The sequence below is a fragment of the Hyaena hyaena genome, unplaced genomic scaffold (genome assembly GCF_003009895.1).
Source record: "Hyaena hyaena isolate Hyena2069 unplaced genomic scaffold, ASM300989v1 scaffold_240, whole genome shotgun sequence".
NCBI classification, from domain to species: Eukaryota; Metazoa; Chordata; class Mammalia; order Carnivora; family Hyaenidae; genus Hyaena; species Hyaena hyaena.
Window position 1 is genome coordinate 2,232,331 of NW_024080873.1, and position 27,470 is coordinate 2,259,800.

At 40.8% G+C, this 27,470-nt stretch overlaps 1 protein-coding gene across 1 annotated transcript in view; it reads right to left on the reverse strand.

Annotated features, from left to right (window-relative positions):
- The window catches only part of ADAMTSL1 (ADAMTS like 1), a gene marked incomplete at its 5' end in the record, with an annotated part of 328,947 nt that overhangs the window by 144,974 nt on the left and 156,503 nt on the right, over nt 1-27,470 (reverse strand). Inside the window, one exon of the mRNA XM_039244420.1 lies at nt 3,463-3,673. Coding sequence (XP_039100351.1) covers nt 3,463-3,673 — 211 coding nt within the window. The remainder of the gene's footprint in view (nt 1-3,462; nt 3,674-27,470) is intronic.

Below are 27,470 nucleotides of genomic sequence, written 5' to 3' on the forward strand. Positions count from 1 at the left end.
TACTATTCATGTCATTTTTTTTCCAGGAAGAAAAGCATACGCATGAAGTCAGTGGTAGCCCAGTGCAAAGAGAAGGAGTTTCTTTCTTCAAGGGACAGTGTTTCTCCCCAGAAAGGCCAACGTTCATCAAGTCATTATGTCTTCCTTTGAATGAAGCGCTGGATACTCCATCTGTTTTTCTTTCATATGGAGAAAGACTATAAGCTGGGTGTTGAAGGATTAGAGACTTCAGCACTGTCCTCTAGTAGATCCAAATAGAAAAGACCATATGAGTACATGGCAGGTCCCCTTGTCTAAAAAAGAACTACCAAGGAACCAGAGGTCTAACCAGGCAAATGGGTGGTCAACAGCTAGTGTCTTAACTAATTGGTGTCCTATGCCAACAGCCAATTGGCTTGGAGACCCCCCAAGTTACTTTTGCCTTATTCTACCATATGGCATAAACAATGACTTCCTTTCCTTTAACAAGTGGTCAATATTAGCTGATTTTATCTAACAAAGCTTACCTAAAGACAGAGTATTCTAGGAAATCCTATACGAAGAATAGTCTATTGTTTCCTCTTGGTTTAGAAAGATTCCTAAAACTGATCAAGGATTTTTAAAACAGACCCTATGCACCACATGACTATCAGGGGTTTTCTCTAGAGGAAAGAATCCCTGGTGGGTGTCACTTTCTATGTTCTTTATTTCTTATGTTTGAAGAGATTTCACAATTACTATGTATTAGGTATAAAGAAGAAATGTTTTAAAGGCCTTAATGAAGTGTAGTCAGTAGCTCCTTGAATGAACTTCAAAGAGCTGTGTACTATTAGTTTCCTGAAAAAAGGACTTAAACCTGACTCAAGCCCAAAAGCTCCTCCCTAATGGAAGGAAGTAGAAAAAGTAGAAAAATAAATTTGTGCCTTAACAGGCCTAGGAGATGGAAATGGAAGAATAATATAATTTTTTGGAAATCCACTGTATTAAATGGGGACACTGGGCATGGGGGTGGTGGCGGTGGCAGTAAATAAAAAAAAAATTATGTATATGGAAGAGCTCTGAAAACTGAAGAAAAAAAATCATAGGCCACTGCCATTATTTTGCAGCATGTGTGGCTATTAAAAAGAGGTTGGTGTTTCATTATTAGCACCTATAACCATAAAAAAAATCACTAAGATATAAGGTCAGCATTATTAGGTATGTGGGGCAGTATTCTTGATCCAGTCATTCATGTTTTCATTTGATAAATATTTTTTCCAGAACTATGTACCTAACAGAGACGTAAGTTAATAATATGGGGACTTAGTAGAGTAGTGGAGGTTGACTTGGGTTGATTCCTCGTCTTGTCTTAGGGTTGGCATTAGTTTGTGTTGCAGTTTGAGGTCATGGATTCATTCTAGTTAAAGCTAACCAGTATAAAAATACTGGAATCAGGAGATGTGGGGTCTGCACCAGGCTTTATGCTCTCGGGCAAGACCATATTTAGGCCACAGTTACCTAACGTGTAAAACAAGGAGACTCCTCGATAATCCCTGATTGCTATTTCAGCCATAGTAGTCTCCAACAATGGGGTGTAGTGGAAAGGATCACAGAGAACTGGGTTGATGGCCAACCCTAAATTGCTACCACTATGAGCCCAGTTTTCTCTAACCTAAAACGAAGATAATAAAACCTACTTTTCACTGATTGTTGTGAAGATTAACTTCAGTTAGGTGTGTAATAATACTTCTTAACAGAACACTGGTACATAGGCATTCAAAAAAAATATATGTATCACCCTCTTGACTTCCACAAGCCATCACATAGAATCATGGTATTTATGAGCTAAGGTGTAAAAGGAAGTAGTCAGTCAATATCTTTTCCCAGATGCTTTATATTTTAGAGTTTTGCTGCTAAATGGTAGTGAAAAAGCATGGGAATGCATGGCAGTCTAGGGATGGTATCTCTCTCAGCACTGAGGCAAGGGTACATAAGCTACTATACTCTCTCCTTAGTTGGATAACTATATAATTTATCATTTTAATTGTGACACTTTAGAGAGGGAAAACTATTTTAGCAAAACTGGGATGCCTGTCCCCCTCACCATTCAGGCTTACTTTTTGTGACCATTGTTGTCACTTGAAAGATACACCTGATATCCCCATGAAGAAGAAATGCAAAATAAGATTCTGTCCAAATAACCTAATTCCTCTCTGTTTTAAAGGCATGCAATAAATTATTCAACAAAAACTTGATAAGTATATATTTGTTTTCAATAGAATATTATGGTATTTGTATTATTATAATGTATGCTTTAGAGTGGGGTTAGCCAAGTTTTTCTGTAAAGGACAGTGAATACTTTAGGTGCTGTGGGCTAAATGGTCTCTGTCACGACCATGTAGTTCTGCCCTTCCAGTGCAGTCATTGACAATACATTAAAAAAATGGGCATGGCTGTTTTCCAATACAACTTTATTTATAATAACTGGCTATGAGATAGCCTTGGCTTTGGACTGTAGTTTGCTAACCGCTGCTTTAAAACAATAGTTCTTAGAGCTTTGGGAAATTTTTAAAAGTCTGGAATTGACTTGATTTCTAATCTTTTATTTTGGAAAGTAATTACTTTTTTTTAAAGTTTATATATTTTGAGAGACAGAAAGCATGAGTGGGGGAGGGGCAGAGAGAGAGGGAGACAGAATTCCAAGCAGGCTCCGCACTCTCAGTGCAGAGCCCAATCCAAGGCTGAAATTCACGAACCATGAGATCATGACCTGAACTGAAATCAAGAGCGAAACACTTAACCAACTGACCCACCAGGTGCCCTGGTAAGTAATAATATTTAAAAGAAATAAACTCATGAAAATTCATTGCCTAGGACACTTACCTCCTAGAATTTCAAACAGTAAAAAACTAGAAAGGGTACAAAGTCAGAACAAATTTAGCTTTATGGAAAACCTACCACATTGTCCTTGTTTAAAAATTCTTTCATGGGGTGCCTGGGTGGCTCAGTCAGTTAAGCGTCTGACTTCGGCTCACGTCATAATCTCATGGTTCATGGGTTCGAGCCCTGCGTTGGGCTCTGTGCTGATGGCTAGCTCAGAGCCTGTAGCCTGTTTCAGATTCTGTATCTCCCTCTCTGTCTGACCCTCCCCTGTTTATTCTCTCTCTCTCTCTCTCTCTCTCTCAGAAATAAATAAAACATAAAAAAATAAATAAAAAAATATTTTTCTTCTTAGCGTGGTGAAAACTTTGTTGTGAATATACTCAGTTTAACAGATGGGTCTTGAAATGCTGTTGGATGACACTGGTGTGAAACCATAGAAAGAGCACAGTACTATGATGAAAATATCTTGATCTGAATAAAGTTGACGGAGTACTAAGAAGGGAAGGAGGAACAGACCTTGAACATTCCCTTAATGGGACAAAGCTCCTTGAAGAGAGTGTTCCCTGTCCTGAATCAGAGCTGTACACACCAACTCCAAAATTGAGTAACCCCAGAACTCACTGGCTGCCATTGTGCAGGGTACCAGGCTGGGGGGCAGTTGAAGCGGTTACAAGCTTGCACCGTGCTGGGCTTGGGCTGACGACACAGCTCATCGGCCAGGATTACAGTCTCATTCATCTCTCTGGAAAGTAGGTGGGAGCAGAAGACATCTCTGGTCTGCAGGCCAACCCCACAGGTGAGACTGCATGGACTCCACTTGCCAATTTCCCACCTGGGAAGAAACCAGAGGGGACCAGGACACCCTTAGTACCTGTGTAGAGAATATCATGATGTCAAGTGTTGCTAACAGAGTAAAAATACATACCTGAGAATGTGAGAAGTTCCAGCACAAGATTGGCTAAGAATTGTATCCCAAGCCTAGAACCCATCCTCTCCTACATACTCTAGGATGCTTTTAAAATAAACAAAGTGGGTGATAAAATGGAACATCCATTTTTGCCCATAAAATCACCAAGAATGGTTATAACTATGTCTATTTTGATAAAATATACAAACTTCATCAAAATAAGGGGGAGTATGATAGATATGACATAGGTCTGAACAGAGAAAGGCTTTGGGCACTACATCTTGAATAGTAGGTCTAGAAGAAGGCTTTCTGCTAATCTGTCTAGTTCCCATTCTTAGCAAGACTGAAAAATTTGTGCTTGTTTTTCTTTGGCTTCAAAGTAAAAGGTCGTTGGCTCCAGCTTCCTTCAACCTTCCATCACAGCATAGAAATGTCTCTGTCTTATGTATACATATCATCACTACTTAGGACTGGAGAATGTAACAAAAATGAAGCTTGCTAAATAAATCAGTCTTCTTGAGGGGAAATAAGTGGAGAGAATGGCTCATTATCTGGAAGTAGAAGTCAAATACACATAGAGGAGTTGAGCGCATAATTGGCCATTCCAAATGGCGAAGTCTTGAGAAGTACATTTACAGTGAGCTGAGGGCCTATAAAAACAATCCCATTCCATTTCCCTATTGATCCAGCCTCCAAAATGGGAATGATAAGGAAAACGCTAAGTTGCCTGGGCTTGGAGTAGGAAGTGTTCTTTCATGATCAGTTTTGGAAAGTTCTATTTACAATGTGAGGCATGAAAATTCTACAAACAGGAGTTAGCCAAGAAAAGCATGGCACATAGATCCTTCAGTAGCTAGCACCCCCCCCCCCCCAGCTTTTGTAGCTAGCCTTGAAAATCAGCTTAAAAATCTTTAGCCTTAATGTTTTTCATCAGACTGCAAAACTGAGTGCACACTCTCCTAATCTCTTTCTGCTACTCTAATATATAACTACATCACCAGCTCCTACTTCCACTACCTTCTTTTATCTATCCTGTTTTTATGTCATGCATGTAGCAAACAACTTCATTATTTTTAGCTCATGCCCCTGGTTCTATAATTCTGTCTTTATGCAAGCTGTTACTCTGAATTTGAAATACTTTTTGTCCTTTCATAGTCCATCCTTTAAGATGTCTTCCATTTATTTCTATGTATCCAAATTTGATCCATGTTTAAAGGATTGTGTCCATACCCACACCAGACACTGGTCATTTTCCTAACTATATTACAGTTATTCTGCCTTAATGTTAAGGGCCCTGTTGGAGTATACACCTCTTCTTAAAAATTTTTTTTGATGTTTATTTACTTTTGAGACAGAGAGAGACAGAGCATGAGCAGGGGGTGGGCAGAGAGAGAGAGAGAGAGAGAGAGAGAGAGAGAGAATCCGAAGAAGGCTCCAGGCTCTACGCTGTCAGCACAGAGCCTGATGTGGGGCTTGCACTCATCAACTGCAAGATCATGACCTTAGCCAAAGTCAGACACTCAACTGACCGAGCCACCCAGGCGCCCCTGGAGTATATACCTCTTGAAGGCAAGCACTGTGTGTCAGTTTTGTATCACTCACAGTGTTCATTTTAGCCCCTTCTAGATAGTTAATGTACATGGTTAGTACTTTCCTGATAAATGAACAAATGGAAGGGACCTACCAGCATAGTGGGCACTTTACACCCATTATCTCATTTAATTACCTCCAGAACAACATGAAACGGGCTCTACTGATTTATTCCATTTTATAATTGAGGAATTCTGAAAATCTAAGAGGTTGACTTGCCCCAAACCCACAATTAGTAAGTAGTGAATCTAGGATTCAAACTCGGGTGTGTCTGGCTCCAAAGTCTTTGTCCATTCTATTGTACCATGCTGTTTCCAGGGAATACTTTGAAAACTCTCCTATAAACATTTGCAAGATTTTAAATGAATGGAAGAGAAGCTGGGTTGAATATGTATTTCTTTTAGGTCCTCGTGTGAATTTCTATAAACTTATTTTTAGATTTCTAGTTTGGCTTAATTCCTAGCTTTAAAATGTTGTGTTTTAAAATATATCCACACATTCTTTGCTGCCTCTTCCTTCTAAAGATGAAGCCTTGAGTCTGGGCTGAACTTACTGGCTCACTTGTAATGAATAAGATTAAGCAGAAGTGATGCTATACGACCTTCAAGGCTAAATCATAAAAAGAATAGAGTTTACATATGGCTCTCTCTCTCTCTTTGCTCACTTTGGGGGAAGTCAGTTGTCATGTCATGAGGACAGTCAGACAGTCTTCAGGAAAGTTCACATGCAAAGGAACTTCCAGGCACATGAGTGAGCTACCTTGTCTGCAGACCTGCTGGACTGAATCTAGCCTCCAGATGATTGCAACCTCATGAGAGACCTTGAACTGCCTTTCCAAGCTGCTCCCAAATTCCTCACTCATTAAATGGTGAGAGATTATAAACATTTATTTTTGTTGTGAGCCACTAGGATTTAGAGAAATTTGTTATGCAACAATAGACAACTAATACAAGCATAGCTCTCCCCTCCAAACATGCATATGTTCATCAAAAGACATATATGAGAACATTCACAGAGGCATTAGGTCTAATGGGAAACAATTCAAATGTCTATCGATAGCTGAGTGGATAAAAATGATGACATATTTATACAAAAACACAGAACAGTGAGAATAAACTTTAACAACAAGCAACATGGATGAATCTCACAAACATAAAATTGAGTAAAGAAAGGTACAAAAGCAAAAGCTCATATTGGGCTCTCATTTATATAAAGTCCAAAACACAAAATGAATCTATGATGTTAAAGTCAGGATGGTGGTTACCATTGGTGGGCGATAACCAAAAGAGGGGACCTTTGGGGAGGGATTCTAGGATATTACCCTTGGTGGGCAACAACTAGAAAAGGGGATTTGGGGGGAGGGATTCTGGGATGTTACCTTGATCTGGGTGCTATATCTGGATCCACTTTGTGAAAAATCACAGACACACACGTAGGATTAGTACACTTTTCTCTGTTTGTTATGCTTCAAAAAAGGATATTTTCCAGGGCATCTGGGTGGCTCCTTTGGTGAAGCATCTGACTTCAGCTAAGGTCATGATCTCACAGTTTGTGGGTTCAGGTCCTGCATTGAGTTCTCTGCTGTCAGAGCAGAGCATGCTTTGGATTCCCCCCCTCAAAAATAAATAAACATCAAAAAAGGGTGTTCCCCCCCACTTTTCAGTAAAATGATAAATGTTGTGACTATAAAACAAAATCCAACAACCATGTTCAATGCTGATGACCACAATGTGTGTGTTTCACAAAGGAGCTGCCTACACTGTGAATGCTGTCCAAGGCTAAGACCTGTCATAGAATGGGCTCTGCACTTCTAGTGCTCCCACTCCTGCCTCCACCTCTGGCAGAAATTCAGTCACTGGGGCCTTGAAGCAGAAGCATTTTGGCAGCCATGAGGCCACTTCAACACTGTTCATCAAATTCACAAAACAGACTTATCTGCTTGCCCATATATTATGTTCAAGGGAGGAGGTCAGCAGAAGCTATCTGTGTATTAAGTACTTTGCTGATTCTGGGTTGAAAGTGTTTGAATCAACTTACACCAAAAGTGGGGGAGGGAGGGAAGGGAAAACAGAGATACTCCTCCTACACAGAGGGTGAGGGCATTAGTGCTTTCTCCCTCACTTTGCCTGGTTGACTTTTACTCCTCTCTATGCCTTCACTGATAATGTTACTTCCTCAGCCATGGAGCCTTCACGTAGGTAAAATTCGCCTACTGTATAGTCTCACACTTACCTCCCCCTTTGGAAATTATCAACACTTAACAAGGATTTATTGTGGTAAGAACACAATACCCTCTCAACAAAATTTTAAGTGTACAATACGTATTGCTGACTATAGATACAATGTTGTACAGTAGATCTCTAGAACTTACTCATCTTGCTTAACTGAAACTTTATGCCTATTGATGAATAATTCCTCCTTTCTTCTCTCATCCAGCCTCTGGGAACCACCATCCATTCTTTGATTCTATGAATGTGACTGTTTTAGCTATCACATGCAAGTGGAATCATGCAGTGTTGTTCTTGTGTAACTGGCTTATTTCACTTAGCATTATGTTCTTGAGGTTCATCCATATTGTCACACATTGAAAACTTTCCTTCTTTTTAAAGGCTGAATAGTATTTTGTTGTATGTATAAACCACATGTTCTTTACTCATTCATCTGCTGAAGGACATTGAGATTGTTTCCACACGTTGGCTATTGCGAATAGTGCTACAGCAAACATGGGGGTGCTAATATCTTGTTGAAATCCTGACTTCAGTTCTTTCAGATAAATACCCAGAAACGGGATTGCTGGATTATGTGGTAATTCTATTTTTAATTTTTTTCAGGAACCACTATACTGTTATCCATAGTGGCTATCCAATTTTGCACTCCCACTCAACAGCACACAAGGGTTCCAATTTTCCCCCATCCCTGTCAACACTGTGGTCCTTTGTTTTATCAATGATAGCCATCCAGACAGGTATGAGGTGATATCTCATTGTGGTTTTGATTTGCATTTTCTGATCATTAGGGATGTTGAGCATTTTTCATACACTGTTGACCATTGATATGTCTTTTTTTGGAGAAATAACTTTCAAGTCTTTAGCAGCCTATTTTAAATTGGGTTATTAGCTTGTTTTGTTCTGTTTTGTTTTTTGCTATTGAGTTGTAGGAGTTCCTCCTATATTATGGAGATTAGTTCTTTATCAGATATATGGTTTGCAATTTTTTCTTCTCCCTGTTAATCTGTTGAATGTTTTCTTTGCTGTGCTCACTGCACCTATAACCTGACTACCCTGCTCCACTGTTATCTTGATGGGAGCATGGGACAACGCCAATTTTGGTTTAGCATTTATTTTAGGTTCAATTGTATTTTGGAGTCCTAACCTCCAGTATGTGACCAGTCCTAACTCAGAATGTGACCTTATTTGGAAGTAGGGGGATTACAGATATAATCACTTAAGATAAAATCATACTAGAGTAGGGTGGGCTCTTACTCCAGTATGAATGATGATGGTATTCTCATCAGAAAGGAGAGAGACACTCAGGGGAATGTCATGTAATGACAGAGACAGAAGTTGCAGTGATGCTTCTGTAAGCCAAGGGTTGTCAAAGATTGCCAGCAGACACCAGAAGCTAGAAGAGGCAGGGAAGGATTCACCTCGCAGTTTTCGGAAGGAGCGTGGCTGAGTCAACACCTTCATTTTCTGCCTCAAGAACTGTGAGAGAATACATTTCTATTGTTTTATGTCACCCTATCTGTGGTGCCATGTTATGGTGGTCCTGGGACACCAATATGTCACTATAATCACTATAAATAGTGTGGTGCCTGGAACATAGATGTTCAGTAAGTAGGAAGTGACACAAACTGAGTAGAGCCCCAGTGAACTGTGTATGAAGTTTGGTTTAGTCACTTGGCTGGTCAACCATTTCAGCTCTGTCCACTGAATAGCTATCAGCAGCCATTTCAAAGTCCCCAAAGCCGTGAACACTACAAACTTTTCTTCAGTGTGGTGCAAACTATTTGTGGACACATTGAATCTGAATTGACATGATGCCTTTATAGGTTGCATCCCACTTAGTGTAAATATTTTTATATTTCACTGCAGCAGTGTTAGCCTGTTGGATTATGGCATTCTGTGACCCCCCCATCCCCTGAATTTGCTAGGGGTAATAATACATAATTTATGTTATAGTAACCCTAACATATTTCTAAAGTCCAAAAAAAAAAATCTGAATTCCAAAACACATCTGCCCTGATGGTTTTGGCTAAGGGATCCTGACTCTATAAGGATAAACATGATCACCATTGTTTCTTTCAGTTTCTAGGCTTCAGGTGTTTAGCTTCATGGTTAGGCCCTTGGCCAAAATGCTATGGAGAACTCTGGTTCCTCTAGCATTCTCTTTCCACATTGCTTTTTACTCTCTCTGGCCTTCTTCTCCATATTCCTGCACTTTTTGTCAAAACCTGCTTGAAGGGAAGGCTTGGGAGCTGATAGATCACAGCTGATGCTCTGTAGCTCCAGGCTGGACCCTGTCCAGCTCTTGAGTAACTGACTCCTGACCACGAGTAGCCAGGAGACAGAGAGCTACCTTCCACCCCTCAGGGCTGGGATTAGTCTTCTTGCCCTTTGCCCAACATCAGATGTACTTGTGTTGGCCTGTGTTTATAACTGGATTTTAAAGCTTAGCCTTGGTTTTCCAATTCCCACTTAGTTTCCCTCATGTGCTGGAGTTCTGCCCAACACCCAGCCTACTGCATTCTGATCCTGTCACTCTGCCTGGATCTGGCCAGCCTCTTGTTTTGGCCTAGGCAGAGACCCTTAGCCACAGCCATAAGCCATGATATGACAGCAATCTGGCTGACCTCACACATTATAGCCAATAACAATAGTAATTCTTACATTTACACAGAGCTTACAATGAGTCAGGGACTGCTCTAGTTGTTTTCAATGCACTTCCTCCTATAATCTTCTCCAAAGCACTGTGAGGTAGGTACTATTATTTTGTGCATTTTAGCACCAAGGAGCTGAGGTCTAGAGAACTTAAATGATTAATCAGTCATGGTTTCGATTGCCTGATGCCATGTCTCACATAGATGTCAATACCACATGCACCACATCCAATTTCATCATGACTTGGACACATGGGCACTGAGAATGGGGCTGTTCCTATCACAGAGGCCAGCACTACGGATTTATAAGCTTCAGCACTGCAACATCCCATCCACTTTCACAGAGGTCCTGGCAGGAATCATGGCAAAGCTTACCCAAGATGTGTGATACATATACAAAGTCACTTATCACTCACTTTTGAATAAGGCTCTGTAAGTTACCCCATTTTACAGGGTGACATAACAGAGGCTTTGAAAGGTCAAGTAACTTATCCAAAGTCACACAGCTTGTAAACAGGAAAATCAGGATTCAAACCCAGGTAGTCTGGGTCCTGCATGCCTAAATAGTATATTGTTCTGCCTCTTAGGGTGAGGATGATGAATACAGCAATTCAAAGTGGATCCGAGATACAAATTCCAGGATTCCTGGTGCTTACAACTTCAGAAATGACAAGTGACAAAATGACATATCTATTCTTAGAAAATAGAAAACAACACACTGATGCCACCTGAGGTTATGAATATACTTGGAGTTATTATTTCAGTAGACCAGCCGTGGTACTTGGCAGCAAATGGGCAAAGGCTGAGTGTGGTCCCCCCAAGGATATGTTTGTTTTTTGTAAACGTGGCCATCAGAGATAATGTGGGCAGTCAAGGACCCACGGTGGTTGGCATTTTGTAGCAGCCTGTGTTTGTATTAGCTATATAAAAGGAGGGATTTTTGCCTTCTTTTGGACAAGAGCTCATTATGTGAGTTGCCAACATTTTTTCTCCTCTACTCCTTTGGAGAAGGTTGCCTCCAGAAGTGCATTGTTGGTTGCTGGTATGAATGCATGTAATTTCTAAAGGTAGACTCTCTCCACCTCAATCTGCACCCTAAGAGCCTTCTCTTACCCTGATTTTTGTGGCAAAGTAGGGCTTATTTCTTTATTCAAAACTTAAAGATGCAATTATTGAGAGGCAAAACACCATTGTACATTTCAATTATTTGTTAGAAGCATTCTTTAAACTTGTGTGTAATCCTCCAACTTGACATTTCTATGTAACATTTCTATCCTATGATATTTTAAAAGTCTTCCAGAGATATCTGTTTCCTTTAGAATGTCTCTGAGGTCAGGAGGTAGAAAGCAATCAAGCAATAATAAATCAGATGCCTGGAACGTGGCCAGCTCTAGAAAGCCTAAGGGAAGGCAAAGAAACCTCTTTTTCCAACGGAACACTGTCTAGGACCCTGTGTTCCCTTAAGGTTTTTGAACTATTACTGATGGCTCCCAATTTATCCCTATATCTCCCAGTTTCCAATTTAGCCATAGCCCAGTGCTTCTAAAATGTGAATCTGGTCACTTTACCTCCTCTGCTTAAAAAACGTCCATTGGAGTCTGAGCTGAGTTTTCAGTGGGGTGGAGACCAGCCTATCTAGGACTCAGTTTTGGTCCAGTGCACCAGGTAGGGGTAAGAGGGCTCTATGTGGATGGACTTGAACGTTTTCACTGGCTCCTTCCCTGCCCTCCCAACTTCTTCTCTTCTTTGTAGGGACTCAGTTTTAGCCTGAGAGTTGGTGAGGAGGGGTTCACTAGCATGTGACAGGGCTCAGTACTGGGCCAGGATATCTGGAGATCAGACATACAGAAAAGATTGAATAAATACATAAATACACGAAGGCGAATGGGATCCAGATTTCTTACTGTCAAAAAAAGGAGTTACAGATATGGAAAGTGGGAAGACTAGAATAAACCTTATGGAATCGGATTGCTATTAAAAACAGTGTGAACTCATGGTTTTTAACAGATGTAATTGAATGTATGTAAATATTCATATATGCATACAATATTTCCTAGATCTCTCTGCTGAGAGGCCTAGAAGCAATGACATTTCAGTAAAAATCAAGTATATCAAGTGCCCAGATTTTGGATTCTAAATCGCATTGTCTACTGAGGAAATCAGTTCCTGTAGAAATGGCTCTGGGGCAGGGGCTGTGAAAGTCAAAAATGAGCCTGGAACATCTTGTTGTGCCAGAAAACTGGAAGTGCTCAAAGGATGATGAAGTAAATGTCAAAAGGATACAGCAGCCAGTTTGAAGGGGCTCCCCCTGGCCATGTCTGGGGTGATAGTAATGGGTTTTAATCTTTTGAGTAAAATAGAAATTTGTAAGTAAATAAATGAGAAGCTCTATCTTGCAGAATTCCTATTAAAAATATTTATTATTAATAATAAAATAAGATTAATAATCAAGAAGATAGAATTTAGAAAGTCATCAGTTGTCAACCATAATAATAACTGATACAGGCAAGAGCCATCAATGAATGAATACTAATGCTGGTAGGTAAAAGGTTGATGAGGAATTTACTTAGTTTCAGATTATCTGCCTATAAAAATACTTATTTGCTTCTAACAATAAATGCAGCGTACTTATCAATTTTACAGTGGAAAACCTGGCTGACATCATCTTTTTTTTTTTTTAAATAGTTTATTGTCAAATTAGTTTCCACATAACACTCAGTGCTCATCCCCACAAGTGCCCTCCTCCATGCCTATCCCCCCCTCCCCCCCACATCCATCAGTCCTCAGTTTTTGTCAGCATTCAAGAGTCTCTCATGGTTTGCCTCTCTCCCTTTCCCCCACCATTTCCCCCCTTCTTCTCCCCCTTGGTCCTCCGTCAAGTTCCTCCTAATCCTCCTATACGTGCAAACATATGATATTTGTCCTTCTCTGCCTGACTTATTTCGCTCAGCATAACACCCTCAAGGTCCATCCATGTTGCTACACATGGCCAGATTTCACTGTTTCTCATTGCCATGTAGTATTCCATGGTATAGATAAACCACATCTTCTTGATCCATTCATCTGTTGATGGACACTTAGGCTCTTTCCATGTTTTAGCTATTGTGGAGAGTGCTGCTATGAACATTGGGGTACATGTGCTCCTATGCCTCAGCATTTCTGTATCCCTTGGGTAAATTCCTAGCAGTGCTATTGCTGGGTCATAAGGGAGTTCTATTGTTAGTTTCCTGAGGAACCTCCACACTGTTTTCCAGAGGGGCTGTACCAGTTTACATTCCCACCAACAGTGGAGGAGGGTGCCCGTTTCTCCACATCCTCGCCAGCATCTAGAGTTCTCTGATTTGCTCATTTTAGCCACTCTGACTGGCGTGAGGTGGTATCTCAGGGTGGTTTTGATTTGTATTTCCCTGATGAGGAGGGATGCTGAGCATCGTTTCATGTGTCTGTTGGCCATCTGGATGTGGCTGACATCATCTTAACCAAGTAATGAGTTAACATCTTCAGCAATGAATGGGACACAACATCATTAGTTGTATCCTGATACAATGCACTAAAAAGGATACAGCATACTTCTGTCAAAAATTCATGAATCACAAAGAAACATCAAGCAAACTCAAAGAGAGTGACATTTTCCACAGTAAAATGCCCTATTGTCTTCAAAACTGTCTAGAACATGAAAGAAAAGAAAAGGATGTCCCAGATTTAAGAAGTCTCAAAAGAAATGGCAACCCACTGTAACAAGTAACCCTGGAGTGGATCTTGCACCTAAAAGGGACATTGTTGGAACAGCTGGCAAAATCTGAATGGAGTCTGCAAATGAGATGGTGATGCTGAATTAGTGTCACTTCTTGGTTTTGATAGTTATACTGTGGTTACTTATGAGAGCATCCTTGTCCATAGGTAGTAACCCTGAAGGATTAAAATGCAACGGTATGTCCCCTGAAATTATTCTCAAATACCCCCCAAATGTTAATAACTATGGAATTGAGGAAATGGATATAAGAGAGCTCTGTGTACTATTTTTGTAACTTTTTAAAAAAATAAAATGATTTCAAAATAAAAGTTATAGAAAACATCCATTGGCTCCCTGTTACCTACAAGCCAGGGTTCAATTGCTTGGCTGGATTATAGTGTGTTTCACAAAGGAGTTTCTGATTTAATCTCAGGTTAAACCTGAGCCTTGCTGAGTACCCATCTTCTCTGGCTGGCAAACTCTTCTGACTCTCAGGCTGGATTCTAAACATCACCTGCCTCTGAATACCTTTCTGATAACCTTTCCATGAGACAGAGCTGGACCTTTCCCTCTGCAGCATGCTATTGTCTCTTTCCTCCTAATGGCATTTTTTTCTTCCCTCAGACTCCTCTTCATTATGCTGTAGGTATGTTTCTACGTGTCCGTCTCTCTCACTAGACTCTGCATTCCGCAAAGGCAGCAATGGCCGTGAGCTGTTCACCTTAGTACCTCTAGCACTTACTGCAGTGCCCAGCATGTCGTAGATGCTCAGGGTGCCAGTATGGCATAACAAAGAAGATCTTGGGCTCTGGAAGTGGATTATCCATGAAGGAACTGTACTCTGCCAGTCTCTAATTGCCAGTCTTGGGAAAGTCACTTAACAATGCACTCACATTTAAAATGACAATAATAGTGATATCCACTTCAAAGGGTTGTTATGAGGTTTAAATTAGAATATCTATGAAAAGAGCTTAGCACAGTGGCATCAATTAAGGGCTCTATAAATATTAGCTTACATGAACTGGGTGCTCAGTAAATGTTAAATGCAAGGATGATTATTGTAAGGATAGAGATTAAATGAGCAGAGTGATAAGTCTTCCTGGAGTTAATCAGGAGTCAGATAAAGTAGCCATACATTATAGAGACTGAGGGAAAAGATGTCTGTGACCTGCCCGCATTAACTTCTCATTCAAGCATTCATCTCTCAGCACTAGGACAGATACAGAAGTGGGAAACATACTCATGACCTTCAGTGTGCTTTCAGCAAAGGTGGAGAGAACCGACAAATGCCCGAGACATAGCCATGTTAGGTTATAGCAACGGGCTAACCGCTAAACGATTTGGCTGACCCATGAGTACTGCAAAGTTTCAGAAGACACACAGCATGGAGCTCATGACCATTTATTGTTTACATGGCTGACTGCAATTCACAAAGTCCATTCATCTCTGTTATCTTGCCAGATCCTACTAACCTCAGAAGTACTGAAGGCTGGTATTCCCATCTCCATTTCATAGATACGCAAGCTGAGGCTCAAAGAAACACGTGATTTCCCCAAAGCTGGGAAGGGAACTCCGCTTACTCCTGCCCTGCTAAGTCCCTGAGGGCAGAGTAGGGAATCGTGAAGGACAAGCTAGATAGGATTGGAAAAACAGTTACACACCATAGCAGATGCATTTGCTACCTTCACATACGACCTCTATATTTTAGAAAAGCCCTTAAAGTGGCCCAGGAAAAGATAAGTGAAAAGATCAGAGGAGGTGTTAGACAATAGAGAGTAAAAACATGTTTGAAGGCTAAAAATGAACTCAAAGCATATGTGATAAATAGCACGATGAGAATCAGGGCTCTCTGTGAAAGGGGAGCTTGCACAGATCAGCAAACAGGAGGTACAACTGTGCTTCTCTTGGAAGTCAGTTGGTTTTGGCATGAGGTTTTGGCTCCATAAAAATATTTATAGTCAGGATTACCAAACACCTGAGATGGCAAAGCACTCATTTCCACTGGAAAACAGTGTGGTCAAAATGACTGTTTTAGCCAGGAGTGTTTCCCTTACCTTCCAAATCATTTCTTTGAAAGAAACAAATAAATAAAGATGATCAACATTGCAAATAACTCTTGTCAAGGCTACTTTGCTTTTTGTTTTCAATTAATGAACAGTGCTTAAAAAATGGCACTTGCAGCAACATATGGACTTATGATCTCATTACTGGCATGCCATTTGCTTTAAACCTCCCTCCTTCATGGAGCATACCAAACTGCAAATGGACCAAAACCAGGCTCAATTATACAGAGTGTCTTTCTTCCCAACACTTCTCTATGATATTCCGCTGCCCAAGAAATGCCCATGTGCCTGTTTACCAACAGGCAGCTTGATTTAAATAAAACACCTAAAGTTCTGCTTCCCATCTTATGATTACCCTGTCATCTAAGTGACAGCACATTACAATGAGATAGAATATCTGCTGTTTGTTATAATTCACATATGAGCTTTCCAAGAAATGGGTTGGAGGGTAGGTGATCCGCAAAATCACTACTGCCCTGGGGAGTTTGAGATTTTACTTGGCTTGTTTAGAATTCCAGGTGGAAATATTCTACTAAAAATAGTTGCAGGGTTTTCTCCTTGTGGTCAATTGGAGAAGGATTTACTTAGATCATACACACAAATGTCATTTTGTTGGTTTCCTTTTTCTTGCTCTAACCATCTGTTGGCTTTTATTATTTTTTTCTCATTTTTATCTTAATTGGTCAGCATCCTCACACTGAAGGTCTTCCACCAGATGAACTAACACTTTCTTTTCCAGATTACCTGCCTCAAACACAGTGAGCTGCTGCCAAGCTTAACCACGTGTTGGGCTTCCTGATAAGCCATTTTCCCTTTTCACATCTGTGAATTTGCTTCCAACTTCTGCTTGGACTTCCATGTTCCTACCTCAAGGTCTGATTCAAGCCCTTCTTCTTTAGGGAAGCTTTCTGTCACCATCCCAACCCATAACAATTGGATCCTCTTTGCAACCCTACCTAAGGTACTGTCATTTGGCCCCTTGTTTGGAATTTACAATGCTAGTGTTGTAAGTGTTTTTAGGAGCACTAAGAAGGTGGAACATCTTATTTGATGTAATTTATGTTTTCCTCTAGTCACTACCGTAAGTAGAATATAAGGCATTTAAGATTTGGGATCAAGTATTTGGGGTGAAGTGATGGGGCACCCATCAAATCAGGCCATGAAGATCTCTGTCTGTTTGTTGATTTGCAGATGGCATTCCTCATTAAAACTCCCCAAGCCTAAGATTTTTCTCTTTATTTTGGGTCGATAATGTCCTCCCCAAAACGTATGTTGAAGTCCTAACTCCCAGTACCTCAGAATGTGACCTTATTAAAAAATCAAGTATTTATAATCCTAAAATTTGTATGGAACCACAAAAGCCCCTGAATAGCCAAAGTAATATTGAAGAAGAAAACCAAAATGGGAGGTGTCATAATCCCAGGCTTTAGCCTCTACTACAAAGCTGTAATCATCAAGACAGTATGGTATTGGCGCAAAAACAGACACATAGACCAATGCAATAGAATAGAGAACTCAGAATTGGACCGACAAATGTACGGCCAACTAATCTTTGACAAAGCAGGAAAGAGTATCCAATGGAAAAAAGACAGCCTCTTTAACAGATGGTGCTGGGAGAACTGGACAGCAACATGCAGAAGAATGAAATTAGATCATTTTCTCACACCATACACAAAAATAAACTCAAAATGGATAAGGGGCCTGAATGTGAGACAGGAAACCATCAAAACCCTAGAGAAGAAGGCAGGAAACAACCTCCTTGACCTCCACCGCAGCAATTTCTTGACACATCCCAAAGACAAGGGAATCAAGAGCAAAAATGAACTATTGGGACCTCATCAAGATCAAAACCTTCTGTAAGACAAAGGAAACAATCCATAAAACTAACAGGCAACCGACGGAATGGGAAAAGATAGTTGCAAATGAAATATTAGATAAAGGGCTAGTATCCAAAATCTATAAGGAACTCACCAAACAAATAATCCAGTGAAGAAATGGGCAAAAGATATGAACAGACACTTCTCCAAAGAGAAGATGTCTCCAAAGAGAAGATGTCGAGATGGCCAACAGATACATGAAACGATGCTCAGCGTCCCTCAACATCAGGGAAATACAAATCAAAACCACACTGAGATACCACCTCACGCCAGTCAGAGTGGTTAAATGAACAAATCAGGAGACTATAGATGCTGGCAAGGATGTGGAGAAACGGGCACCCTCCAACACTGCTGGTGGGAATGTAAACTGGTGCAGCCCCTCTGCAGAACAGTGTGGAGGTTCCTCAAAGAATTAACAATAGAATTCCCCTATGACCCAGCAATAGCACTGCTAGGAATTTACCCAAGGGATATAGGAGTGCTGATGCATAGGGGCACATGTACCCCAATGTTCACAGCAGCACTCTCCACAATAGCCAAAACATGGAAAGAACCTAAGTGCCCATCAACTGATGAATGGATTCAAGAAGATGTGGTTTATCTATACAGTGGAAATCTGGCCATGTGTAGCAACATGGATGGAACTTGAGGGTGTTATGCTAAGCGAAATAAGTCAGGCAGAAAGGACAGATACCATATGTTTGCACGTATAGGTGGATTAGGAGGAACTTAATGGAGGACCATGAAGGAGAAGAAGGGGAAAAATAGTTGGGGAGAGGGAGGGCGGGAGGCAAACCATGAGAGACTCTTGAATGCTGAGAACAAACTGAGGGCTGATGGGGGTGGGGGAGAGGGGAACGGGGGTGATGGGCATGGAGGAGGGCACTCATGGGGATGAGCACTGGGTGTTATATGGAAACCAACTTGACAATAAACTATTAAAAAAAAAGAAAAAGAAATCGAGTATTTCTAGAGGTAATCAAATTAAAATGAGGTCATTAGGGTGAGTCCTAATCCAATATGACTGGTGTCCTTATAAAACGGGGAAATCTGATCACAGAGACAGACAGGGAAAATGACCATGTGAAGACAGAAGGAATACATCTACCAGCCAATGAACATCAAAGGCTGCTGACAAAGCACCTCAAAGTTAGAAAGAGGCAAGGAAGGATCCTTCCCCTACAGGATTCAGAGAGAGGGAGAGAGAAAGAGAGACTGGCCCTGCCAACACCTTGATTTTAGTCTTCTAGCCTCTAGCACTGTGAGAGAATAAATTTCTGTTCTTCTAAGATACCCAGCTTGTGGTGTGTTGTTACAGTAGTCCAGCAAATGAATGGGTCAATTCTTCTGAGGAGTTTCAATCTATTTATTTATATTGTAAATAGAAACCTTTGTGGACATTTATATTCATGGGGTTTCTCTGCAAGTGACATAAATGCCTGGGAAGGTCAGTCCTTTATGTCAGGATCCACAGACCCGATTCTGTTATCTCCAGTGAGATTCTGTCTCCTCTTCCCTTTAATCATACTTGTTTGGTCGGTTTCATAGACTTAATTTTTTCTTCCACCCACATATTTGGCCATTTTTAAAATGTTTTATTTATTTTTAAGAGAGAGACAGACAGCATGAGCAGGGGAGGGTCAGGGAGAGAGGGAGATGCAGAATCTGAAGACAGGCTCCAGGCTCTGAGCTGTCAGCACAGAGCCTGCCTGATGCGGGGCTCGAACCCACGAACCATGAGGTCATGGCCTGAGCCGAAGTCAGACGCTTAACCGACTAAGCCACCCAGGCGCCCCCTTATTTGGCCATTTGTATATGTATGTGTGCCCACACCCATGTATTCATTTGTTGACAATGTACCGTGTACTAAATATCATGCTCAATCATGGGGACACAGCCCTAAAAAGAGTTCTTGATCTTAAGAGCTTTCCAAGACAACTACAAGACATGGTAAAATGTGCAATTAATTTATTTATTCATTCAACTAGTGTTTGTTAAATACTTTTTGTGGCCAGGTTCTATGTGAAGGAACAGAGCAGCAAATGAGACACAGACTGGATTTCAGTGGGGCTCATAGGAATGAAACAGATAAACATGAGGTGTTAGGGAAGCACAAAAATATAGACTGAGAGTCAAGAGGGAAGTCACAGAGTCATGGAAGGCTTCTTGGAGGTGGTGATATCTGTGCTGAGGCTTGAAGAGTAAGAGGTGGTCAGGCAAAGGCAGAAGTAAAGAGAAGGTATTCTGTGCAGAATGAGGTGTGGGAAAGTACGATGCATTTTGGGAACTCATATTTATTGGCCTCCACGGTTGGGGCTGGAAAGGAGTAGAAAGCCTAGGAAGTCCTTGGCAAACTCTTGTTCTCACTCCTATTTTCCTTGATAGAATTACGGGGGTGAGTAACAGAGCCTGGAAAATAGAGTCACAGTGGCCAGCCAAAGCCCCAGTGACAAAGGTGACTTAAGTTCACTACAGTTCAAACTCACAGTTCCTAGGTCACTGCTGAATGGCATGTGCTTCATTGTGAGGACCAGCTGCCCAGCCTGCTCCCTTCCCATTCATCTGAAGGAGTGACAGGCTTTGGTGAGAATTCCAACAGGCCTATGGCATGAGGTGACACAGACAGTTCTTTAAGCAGGCCCTCCACCATGTTTAACCAGACCATAAATTCAATTCAAACCTGGCTTGGCAGAGGAAAACAAAAGATAGAGCCTTTTTCCCCTGGAGAGATCTCCCCATCTCTGTCTCCAGAGTTTGCTGTATGGGGAATCAGGAGAAGAAGCACCTAGCTATGGATGCAGGATGTGATTAATTCCATCAGTGCAGGGAAACACACATGTGGACATGTGGGACATGGAGAATAGCAGCCTGTCCAGTCTCTAGCTCTAAAGTCTGTTTACTTGAGGAGTAAGAGTCAGGTCTTTCACAAATGTTTTCATATGAGACCACACAAAAATGACCTAAAATTATTTTGCAAGTTAGGTTTGAAGATCTCTTCAAGTAGAATGTATGTTTCACTCTTTGATGTTTTGTTATCTCAGGGTGAGTTAGGGGATTATTATCAGGCTAGAGTCTGAATAAACTGAAATCCTCATATAGGGTTTCTATTGGCTCATTAAATCCCTCATTTGTTTTTGATTATCCATGATGCTCATTTATTGCTAGCACTTTCATCCCTGGAACACTATTTTTAAACACGCTTGGATCCAAATAGCACCGACAAATTGCCCTAAATCCTTGAGTTATGTTTATCAAGGAGGAGGTGCATGAGCGTGGTGCCAAACAACCAGACTGATCTTGACTTTGGATTCTAGCAGACTGACATTGGGATATACTTCCACCTGTGGTTTATAACCTTTTGCAAGTTACCAATTTTGAACGTCAACTTCTTTCTCTGTAAGATGGGGCAATAATGACAAAAATAGCTTCCAGGACTTATGGGATGCTTGTTATGTACTAGGTACTGTTGTACAAACTTCATATCCACTAGCTCATTTAATCCTCATACCTACCTAAGACATAGGTATGGTTATTATGCATATATACATATAGGGATTCAATTCTAAGTGTTCTGCCTCTAGAATTCTTAACTGTATTCTTACCTGGTAGCCTGTTGCCTGCACAGAGAGTAGGAGCAAAATACCACCTAGCAGCTTCCATTACTATTATCATTGTCATTATTGTTATAGTATTATTTCTCATACACAGGAGGGGACAATAAGAAGAATGGGCCTTCTGGGTTCCTTTTCGGGCCTATTTGTGGTTCCTTGGAATTATTGCTATTACCATATCCAAATTAGAAGAACTCTTTTGCTCTTCAGTTTTGCTTTCTTTATCCCACACTTAGAATAATTAATGGTTTAGCTTAATGCAGCATTTCCCAGGCCACAGAGAACTTTCTAGCTGTCCTCTGATCCTTGGAGACTTTCATCCATTTTTTTTTTCAGTTAGGAAAAGAAAAATAGTGGGGCAACCCAGAAACTAAATTCCAAATAGGAACACTAGAATCGATGACTTCCAAGAAACTCCTAAGAGGGTTTTTATATTCATGCCACATGGAGGTCAACTGAATTCCTAATTCTTGATTATTATTCATTCACACTCAACTGCTAGAAAAATCCTCATGCTTTATCAATGCAACTGTTTTCTTCCTTTTTCTTTCATATCCCACTTGACCCCTTACCCTCTACTCTTTACTCTCAAAAAGTAAGGAAGGCTTTTCTTACTGATATATATATATACTGACATACATGTGTATATATATATATATATATACACATACACATATATATACACATATACTGACATACATATCTTCTATACACACACACACATATACTGACATACATATCTATATATATATTTACCTGAGGGAACTAGTATCTTCTTTGCTGTACATAAAATACTCAATTCATTTCTATAGTGTTAATGATATATAAAGAAAAGAATTCTTTCAGTTGTTTGGGAAAATTTCTTTCTTATTCTAGTTAAGAGTATATTATATTCACCTGGGTCCTCTCTTCTGTCATCTGAGTAATCTGTCCATCTCTTAGAGTATCTTTAGCATTGAAAATTCTTATATGGAATCTGTTTTTCAATAACCAGGCACTCACATAAGTGCCTTACATATATCCACTCATCAGTCTGCACAGAAACCCTGAGGAAGGTATTATTTCAAGCTCATCAGAAAGCTAAGGGAATGAGGATAGTGAGGGGTAGAATGACTCAAGGACACACAGTTGATAAGTAGCACAGCCAGGATTTGAACTCAGGAAGTCTGGTTCTAGATCTAAATTCCGATTTACAATACCAATTTCTGGAGTCTACCTGTTTATGAGAAGCATTGAGTTCTAAGTTGGGAAACATTATTTTACAGGCTTTTAGTTTGAGCTCTGCCAGCCATGGCTATGTAGACAAGTCACTTAATGCATTTGGCCTTACTTTCTTCACAGATAAAATGAGGAAATTGGGCAAGGTTACCTTCTGGGATTCTGTAACCCCACTTTCTGAGGGAGACTCATTTGTCAGATTTTTAGATTCTAGTCGATTCTGTCAGCCAAACTCCCTGACACTTTGGTGGCTTTTTAGAGTTTAGATAATTGAGCTCTATGATCTTTTGGTACTAAAAGTAGTGCTAATAAAGGAGACTGGGAAGTGATGAGAATTTGATGTCCACCAAGTTCCTCATGTGATCATGATCCTTCAGTCACTAAAAGTGGAAGAACCCAGCTTCCAGTAATGGACTGGCAAAACTGTCGGCTACAACATGGATTCCCAATGCTAGGTGAGGACTGTGGATTCGTAGGGAACTCTCTTGACCCATCATTACTACTGCCATGGGCATTGGGATTTGGAGTGGAGGCCCAACCCACACTTCATCTTTTCAACTGATTTTTCATGTAGGGAGAGTTCTTTGTGAACAAAAGGAGACCTCTGATGCTCAGAAAACCCATCCATTTCAGACACTGGTTTGTCCATATAGGATATTTCAAGGCTCTCAAGTGTGATTAAGTGGCAAACAATTAAACCATTATGGAAATAGCCTCAATGTTGGGAAGGGCTTACGTTTAGAGTTCACTTATGTTCAGAGAGACAATGGAAAGGGAACTTCACACACTTGAGTATGAAAAGATGCAGCGAGATATCATATATCATAGTCAAGTATATAAGATTTCAACACACTACCTTTCTATTTGTCAAGAGAATGGAATATAATCCATGGGCCTCCTTTCTAGACCTAGACAGACACACAGCTGCAGAAAGACCATGTGTGGTGAAAAGCAGTCTAACTCTTGCCAACCCCTTGTTCTGCAGAACTACCCTCCTGGAGGAGTTAAATATGCAAGGGTGAGCTGGAAAACAACACTTCTCTTTTCTAGATCAAGGGAGGGTCAATCCAGCCCACATGTGGTTTCACTTCACTCCACCATGGGTCAGTTATATTGTCAATCTCCATTAAACTAAAGATAAAGTACATGACAGTGCCCATTTTCACATAAGGTATTTCTAGGTGTGCCTGGGAGGTGCCTTCAGAGGGCCCAAGGAACGCCTAACAGGTAACCTAGAAAAAGAGGAGAGAAATGGAAGCTCTCCTGGCCCCCCAACTGTCATCTTACTATCTCCCCAGTTGCAAATAAATGGACTACATTAGTGCAAAAAAAAAAAAAAAAGCCACAATATCAAGCTTGACAGTGGGGCGCATCTTGTGAGGAAGATATGGCTCCACTATCAGCCTCTCTCCCACATTATAATTCTGGCATCATTTTCTTCCCAAAAAGAGCATTGATAAATGGTATCTGTCTAGTTGTGGCAAATTTTACATCAATAAATACCTTGCTTATAACAGTTTCCTTCTGTGATTTTCCACAGCTTAGGAAAGCCTAAAATGTATACTCTTTGGGCATTGCAGTCTTTGATTTCTCTGGATCGCTAGTCTAAGGAGGGAGTTAAGGCAGGAAAAGTCTGGAGGGGTGGGGATGGGGAGGGCAGCAGACCACCCACAGAGATTTTTTTAATTCCAGGAAGTTTCCCTGGTAAATGCATCAGTGATGAGTAAGTTTCGGTTTCTATCATTAGGAACTTTAATTCAGCTTCTCAGAGAGCATCCTGGACATATTCAGCAATGATCTACACAGTCTTCCTACATACACTTTTGAAGCGAATAAAGCAAAAACCCATGTTTGCCATGTGGCGTTTTACCAAGTCCAGAGTACATATTTCCTGTTTGTTTACTTCTGAAATTGCAAAACAATTCAAGGGCCAGTTCCCAAACAGAGCTTTCTCTGTAATGCTGCTGTCTCTATGTGTGAAGCAAAACTTCTAGGGTATTGGTGCAATAAGCAAATATTTGGAGGACTGATTGAATGGCGGGGACCTGAAAACCAAACCCTTTGCCATATCTCATATGGCAAGGGATGGAGCAGTGGCTTAAAAGAAATAACAGACAGTAATAATTCATTATATTGTATTTACACAACACTAAGCTTCACAGAACTCAGAGAACTTTGCAAAACTGTCAAATCCAAGAGTTCCTAACCTTGAATTTATGGCTGAGGGAAATGGCAGGGACTATTTGAGTCAAGTGGTCCTTCTATTTTCCATAACTCCACACCACTGTCAGAAGATCCAACACAAACACAAGTCCTTGTGTTCTATCTAGGTCTTTCTTTTATTATAAATGTTTATTATTTTTGAGAGAGAGCCAGAGTATGAGCAGGGGAGGGGCAGAGAGAGAGACAGAGAATCCAAAGTAGGCCCCAGACTCTGAGCTGTTGGCACAAAGCCCAAGGCGGGGCTCCGGCGGGGCTCCTGCAGGGCTCCAACTCATGAACTGTGAGATAATGACCGGAGCTGAAGTCGGATGCTTAACCAACTGAGCCACTCAGGTACCCCTTTAGGTCTTCTTTCGAATCTCCTGAGCCATTAGAGCTGCCTGAGGGCAGCGTAGTACTTTAGAGAGATATGGAACTTATAGATAAATAATCAGGTTTCAAGTTCCAGTATTATCCATAGGGTCGGAGATTCAATAAAGCTGGTAGTAAATTAACCTGGCTTATTTTAAACAGTTGGCATCATTGCTATTATATTATGTGGTTATAGGACATAAATCTATCAGCTCCCTGGTAACTAATGGAGAGCAACCAGAGATACTCTTATAATACAGAGGAATCAAGCATTCTTAGACTGGTCTGGAAGACTAAAAGGGAGCAGAAGGCAGGACACAACACTGTTCCAAGGGCCTTTGAAATGCATGAATTGGGACCTCAGAGGGAATATCTAAGTAGTATATTATATGTTAAATTTTTTAAAAAGTGTATGTATGTATGTATTGTATATATGTATGTATGTATTTAGAGAGCATGAGTAGGGGAAGGGCAGAGAGAGAGAGAGAGAGAGAGAACTTCAAGCAGGCTTTGCACATGGGGCTCAAACCCATGAACCGTGGGATCATGACCTGAGCTGAAATCAAGAGTCAGATGGTTAACCAACTGAGCCACCCAGGCACCCCTCAATTACATGTTTAAATAGAATTTCAGGAAAAAATACTTTAACAGCTATAAGAACAAGAGACACAGCTCAGTGGCCACCTTTCCTGGGTCCCTTTCCCTGATCTGAATTATGTAACTCATATCAGTGTTCCCAGAAAATAGTCATTTAATCTCTACCATGGCCATTATGACTGCACTGTAATGATCTGTTTGTGCACTGGCATCCAATAAATGTTAGTGCCTAGCCCCAGGGTCCACGTCTTAGATGTGTTTGTTTCTTCAGACCCTACAACGCAGCAAGAATTTAATAAATGTTTGCTGAACTGAGTTGGATTTTTCCTTAATCAGCAGAAAGTGCTCACTTCCCAGGGGCTAGAGCTCATAGAACAAGGTATAATCAGGTATTCTTGGCATACGCTAGCAGCCCCTTTCCTCTGTAACAGAGCTTGTCTCTCTTTCTTTTAGGAAAAAAAAAGATGAGAGACCCAGTTCCCTAAAGTGAGCACATATCACCCACATCTTCCAACCCAGGCACAACTTCTTACAGACAGACAGACAGACAGACACACACACACACACACACACACACACACATGCACACACACACCACAGCTAATACCTGTTACTATTCACTGAGTATACTTAATATGTGCCGAATGCTATGTTGAACACTTAATATACATATCCTCATAAAATTACCTAACAGTTAAAGACGAAGAAACTGAAATTCTGCAAAGTTAAACCATCTGCCAAGGCTAGTGAGAAAGTATGTTATATCAACTGATATTACCCCAGATTTTACATTCTCAAGCCCATGCTTTTAAGGCTGGAATGAAAGACAGGGAGATCAGTCACACTTTAGTAAGAATCTGCTTAGGTAGTTTTGCTTTCCTAATTCTCAGCTGAGTTGATTTGAATAAAAGGCAGTTGGGTAGGAGAAAAAGGGCTGAAAGTATTGGGGCTCTGCACAAGTGGTAGAGAAGGGTCATCTGGGAATTTGGGTAGGCAGAGAGCAAGGTAATAGAATTAAGTCTCTGGGGGAGAGAGAAAAAAGGTACAAGGAGAGTCAGAGAAGGCAGTGACCTAGAAGAAATGTCAGGGAGTTAGGGACCCACAGTTGCAATGGGGAAGCTAGGGGAAGAGAAGTGTGTGTGTGTATGTGTGTGTGTGTGTGTGTGTGTGTGTGTGTGTGTGTATAAGAGAGTAATGGTGTTGGTAATTTACAACACTGAGAGTCCATCAGCTAGGCATAAACTAAGCCAGTGGTTGTTAGTAGTGGCAGAGCAAAGATGCAAGCTTTCAAGAAAGTCACCGATGGCTTCCAGATTCATGAGCCCAGCCTGCATCTCTCTGGAGGACTTAGTATTTCTTTGTAAAAAAATTTTTTTAAGGAACTGGGTGCTTTCCTAATGACACAAGTGCTGGATTTTAAGATATTCACTTTAGGTCTATTCAGTTTCTCTTTTAGCCTGGTTCACTTTCTATATGTTGGCTTTGTCCTGAGAAGTGTGTGCTGTAAATGAATCTTTCACTGCCCCTTAAGCACTAGATTTCACCCTTGGCAACTGAGAGTATGAGATGAAGGTCATTTG